The sequence below is a fragment of the Macrobrachium nipponense genome, chromosome 22, assembly GCF_015104395.2.
Source record: "Macrobrachium nipponense isolate FS-2020 chromosome 22, ASM1510439v2, whole genome shotgun sequence".
NCBI lineage: Eukaryota > Metazoa > Arthropoda > Malacostraca > Decapoda > Palaemonidae > Macrobrachium > Macrobrachium nipponense.
Genome location: NC_087213.1, coordinates 66,079,170 through 66,084,604, shown reverse-complemented (window position 1 = coordinate 66,084,604; position 5,435 = coordinate 66,079,170). Strand labels below are relative to the sequence as shown.

The 5,435-nt window shown below is 46.8% G+C and overlaps 1 protein-coding gene across 1 annotated transcript; it reads left to right on the top strand.

The window, feature by feature from the left end:
• Nucleotides 1-241: 241 nt before the first annotated feature.
• Nucleotides 242-5,435, top strand: LOC135198764 (cytochrome P450 18a1-like). Its single transcript, XM_064226674.1, has 5 exons — nucleotides 242-642; nucleotides 2,293-2,414; nucleotides 2,571-3,003; nucleotides 3,179-3,777; nucleotides 3,904-5,435. Exons 1-5 carry the CDS (start codon nucleotides 267-269, stop codon nucleotides 3,982-3,984), a joined length of 1,611 nt encoding a protein of 536 aa, XP_064082744.1. The 5' UTR covers nucleotides 242-266; the 3' UTR covers nucleotides 3,985-5,435.

Genomic DNA, 5,435 nt, shown 5'->3' with positions numbered 1-5,435 from the left:
AGGGGGGTGAAACTCACGTCGGAATCTTTGGCGAAGAGAAACACGAGAAAGAAAGGTTCGCTCTATGGAGAAATATAATTTCGAGGGGAGGAGCCAGAGACTACCTGCTCCCGTATAGGCTACTTGGCTGGCCAATGGTAGTAGCAGGGTCAGGAGGCCGTGGGTAGTGGCTGCGAGGGTGTGGGAGCCCAGGAGGACCCGACCAGTATATAAAAGGTACCCGCCGAGGTTCTGAACAGTATTCATCTTCCATCCACTGCCTCAAGATGATAGGACTAGTTCACCTCATACAGAGATGGTTGTGTCGGGCGGGAGAGGTGCTGCTCCGTCATTACCTCGCCTATGTGCTGATCTTCGTGACAGTGCTGTTGTCTACCCGTTACGTGCTCGGAGGGCGAGGTCGTCTTCTTCCCCCAGGCCCCTGGGGCTTGCCCATCATTGGATTCCTCCCCTTCATGAGCAACGAAGTCCACAAGATGTTCTTCAGGCTGGCCAAGAAGTACGGCCAAGTCTATCGCATCCAGGTCGGGGAGAAGCTCTTCGTCATCCTAACTGACCCGAAGGTCATCAAGGAAGCCTTCAGGAGGGAAGAGTTCAACGTCAGGCCCTCCACCGCTCTCTACGACATGTTCGAAGGATACGGTAAGTGTCTCTTCCCGGTCAGCTTTTGCCCTTCGGTCAAAAATGAACAGTATCCCAGAACTTTGGCTTGAAAGGATCACAGAACTTAGGCCTTTGTGTCAGGTCGCAGAAGAAGCAATCAACTTTCCCAATAAACTTAATCATACCCGTTCATTTGTCATCTTTGACCACACTCGGGCGATACCATTTCCTACCCGCTGAATCCTACCATTGCGATGGTACTACTTTCATTACCATCGAGTCACCCGTCAAGTCATCTGTCTCTCCCCTTCACTTTTGCGTTTCTTTGCCCAAAACCGAACAAACGCGACTCCAAAATCGCGAAGAAGTTTCTTTAGCGTAGAGTGACTTGCAGAAGACACGGCCAGCCAGAATCGTGTAAATAGAAAGTTGTCCTCAAGCATTTCGTTTGTTTTTAGGTCAAATAGCAGACGCCATAGCTCCATAGTAGTTTTCTCGCTCACTCTCCCGAGGTGCCAGAAAGCGAGGAGAGTTGACTGTTCTTACTCAATAAATTTCCCCAAAGAAGGTAGTCCGATCGATTCCGTGCTCGCTGTTTTGTTTCAGGGATCTCTTGACGATCTCTGGTAAATTTGTACTTAAAGTAACGAATTCAATTTGGAGATAGAACATGTTATTCCCACACACACACACAGGAGAGAGAGAGGAGAGAGAGAGAGAGAGAGAGAGAGCAACAACAACAACAATAAACAACGAGAACAACAGCATCAGCCTCATCAGCATCTCAGACAATGCACCTCGGCCCGTCTCTGGTTTTGGGGAAGGGGTGTTTGTTACCTTTCTTAGATAATACGTATAGCCGCAGAGGGAACCCGAGTGTAGGACACCATGGCGTCGGAGTGAAAGTGCCTTGAGGAGGAGGAGGAGGAGGAGGAGGGCGAATGAGGAGGAGGCACTATTTCAGCGTTGACTGAAAAGTGAGAGTGAGTGACCTTGTTGGTCAGTGCCCCGGCCTAGGAGTGGGGGGGGGGGGTGGGGGGGGGGGAGGGGGGGGGATGGCGTAGCAGTTATAAAGAGCCAGCCAGTTTGCGATGGTATTATCATTATTTCTGCTCGTTCTTTGTAGGGAAATAGATGGTATTTTTCTCTCATTATTTGTTGACTGAGGTGGACAGGAGAAGGAACCTCGGGGTACTTTGAAGCATAGTCAGCCCAACCAACAGATAGTCGGGGCTACGGGCAGAGAGAGACACTTGAAGCAGTAGCCCAGACATCGTATAGGCTGGGCGGGCAAACAAAGTCGTGTCTCGTTCCAAACTTGATCTTTGCGGTCCATGGTCAGCCGTGTTGTGATGACTTCAAGCCATTAGTCACCCCGAAAACCCACTGATTATTCATAAACACCATTAGTCACTTTAATTGCTGTGGTCGGGATAATTTGTAGTCTCTTCTGACGCCTGTGGATTATAGAAAAAGTTAATTGGGAATCAAAAGCACGCCTCCATGTACGTGTGGGGGCATCTCTCTCTCTCTCTCTCTCTACAAACTCACATACACATATATGAATGTATAACTTCAAAATCAATTTAATGAATAACATTCATTTTTGTTACATCAAATCACTGAATATATCTTTAAACCTTTTAAATACAAATATCATTTATCACGGGTTTTATTTTCTTATTACAGGATTGGTCAACACTTCTGGTCTGATCTGGAAAGACCAAAGAAGATTCATTCACGAGCGCATGCGCGCCTTCGGCATGAAGACCACAGGACCAGGAAGGGAGCAGATGCAGGATACAATTATGGTGAGTATCATCGAATCTGTTTCATTTGCTTGAGGACTGAGATACAGATACGAGTTTGCAGACACTACGAGAGTTGGTATGAAAGGAGATTGATTGAAGGCCTGCGTCTATTCACTGACAAATATTGACTAATGATTGCGCTGTCCTTTTTCTCAGGTCGAAGTGGAAAACCTCCTTCAGTGCCTGGCCACGGGCGAGGGAAAGCCCATGGAAGTTGCCGAGCTGTTCAGCAACGCCACCACGAACGTCATCTGTTCCTTCCTCATGTCCCTGCGTTTCCGACCCAACTTCGCTAACTTCCCTAGCTTCAAGCGCCTGCTGGCCCTTCAAGACGAAGGGTTCAAGCTCTTCCTCAAGTGCGACATCGCAAACTACGTCCCATTCTTCAAGTACATGCCCTCCGTCAGGAGGAACTTCCGCCGGCTGATAGCCTGTCGCGACGAGTCCGTCGAAATGATTCAGGACATCATCAGTCAGCGGCGGAAGACCTTTGACCCCGAGCACATCCGGGACATCCTAGACTCCTACTTACTCGAAGAGTACAGGGCCAAGAAGGAGGGCCGCATCCTCTTCGAAGGGAGGGACTTTGGTAAGTTTCTGAAGGGAAGCATTTGTTTACCTTTTTTTGTTTTATAACATCGAGAGAATATTGCAATAGGAAAGTTCGTTTTCAAGGTATTAAGAAGATGTTTTAACCTAGTGTCGTCACTGGCACTGATTTTGTAATGGCGCGCCCCTCAATATCTCTTTTCGACTCTTTGCAGACCGCCAATTGGTGCAGGTGATGAACGACATGTTTAGCGCGGGTCAGGAGACTGTGAAGACATGCTTGTTGTGGTCGCTCGTCTTCCTGCTGAACCACCCCCACGTCGCGTCGAAGGTGCAGGCGGAGTTGGATTCCATCGTGGGCCGTTCCCGCATGCCGACCTTGGACGACCAGCAGCACATGCCCTACACAGAAGCCACGATATGCGAGGTCTTACGGCGGTCTTCTATCGTGCCCCTCGGCACTTCGCACGCCACGAGCCGCGAGACCACCCTCGGAGAGTACACCATTCCGAAGGGGGCCACCGTCATCCCCCTCCTCTACGCCTGTCACATGAACCCCCAATACTGGACTGATCCCGAGGAATTCAATCCTCTGAGGTTCATCGACGCCGAGGGAAACGTCAAGAAGCCCGAGCATTTCCTCCCCTTCGGCGTCGGCCGGCGAATGTGCCTCGGGCACGTCTTAGCCAAGAGCCAGCTTTTCCTGTACTTCACGTCCATCCTGCATGTCTTCAATATCTCGTGCCCAGAAAATGAACCCTTGCCCAGCATGGAGGGTGACCTCGGAACGACACTCACGCCTAAGCCATTCAAGGTAGATATTGTGGTTTGATTAGCTGCCCCTTATTGTAACAGGCTGTGAATATCCCTCTGTCATGATTGTAGGCGAAGAGCGTTTTTGTTTTCCGTTTAACAGCAGTTTTCTTCTTCTTCTTTCCAGATTTGCTTCATCCCTCGGGAGGTGTCGAAGATCGTCAATCTAGACATGAGACCTCATGATCTTAGAACAGCCGGCCTATGAGATCACCTCTGACCAGAAGCAGCTAACTCAGGAATATTCCTTTGACAAGACCGCCTTGGAAGTGTAGCCAGTTCCCTTCTCTTCTTACGTAAAGACATTAATCGTTGTGGCAATGTCCCTTGAAATTTAAGAAACAACATGTAATTCTTATCCTTTGCCACGGGAATTTGGTTGAGACTTTTCGTTCATCTTTCCTTATGTCAGTCAGCATTAGCATTTATGCGCCATCTCTTCTTTGCATGGTTACCAATATCCTTTACAAAACTCACAGGAGGTGACTTAGTTTGGGATGTTTCTCTCTCTCTCCCTCTCTTTCTCTCTCTCTCTCTCTCTCTCTCTCTTTCTCTCTTTCTCTCTCTCTCTCTCTCTCTCAACTAGAAATGGATTCGGTTGGCACACTGACAACCGATGAGACTAGGGATTCAATGGCGGAGCCAGCCAGGATCGCCATTTCCTCTCTGTCCCCCCATCACGTTTCTTCACTCTCCAGTAATTTATCCGCAGCTCACCAAAGACATTTGTACATCGCCGTTACTGCCGGCGTTCCCATCTGTGATATTGTTAGGTAGTTAGTCATAGTTTCTCAGTTGTTACCTATTCCAGTCTGGTTGGTTCTTCTTACGCTCCTTATTTCCTCTGATGCTAGACTGACTCATTTTTTCCCCTTATCAAAATTTCGAAAAATTCAGTAAAAAATTGTAGGTCCAACAACGGAAAGACTCGTTGATATCATTTATACAATTGAAAGTTGGACCTGATTTTATTATTATCTTATTAATTGTTGGTTGGATTTGTGTTCATCCATAATTGTTCAAAATGGCTTTCGTCTGTGGACAACCTCCATAGTGGTCTTGCTTATTCTCAGGCGACGTATGTTCCTACAGGAATGATGTGGGGCGGGGTTAGGACTGGGAGCGGGGTCGTCCAGGGAAGGGGGGAGGGGTGGTTTAGTATTACGTGTGCCATGTAGTTATATTTATGACAAACCTGTTGTACAAATTAATATGTAAATCACGTGACCAAGTTCACGTTTTGTTGTCGTAAGTTATTTTTATAATATATCTTATTCCTTAGGCACTAGATTTTATTTATGTGGTTTTTTTCACATTTAAGGCATTTATTTTCTAGACGCAACTGACGATGTAGAACTCTTCTGTAATTAGGACATTTGATTAATCGTAGTAACTGTTACCTTACGTAGGAATAACGTATAATACTGCTTTGTACTTGAAGACACCATAATTATGTACAGCACAATTCTTAGAATTAAGAATGATTCCTGGTTCAGTTGACCAACTCGGGCAGTATTGTGTATTTACTGTCGCATTTGCTCAAGACTTTGTGCTCAAGGTTACTTTAAGTTACATGTATAAGTCTTTGGTCTTGATTCAGATATAATGTGAATGATACTGTGCAACATAATAATGATAAACATTAAACTGTAAACATTA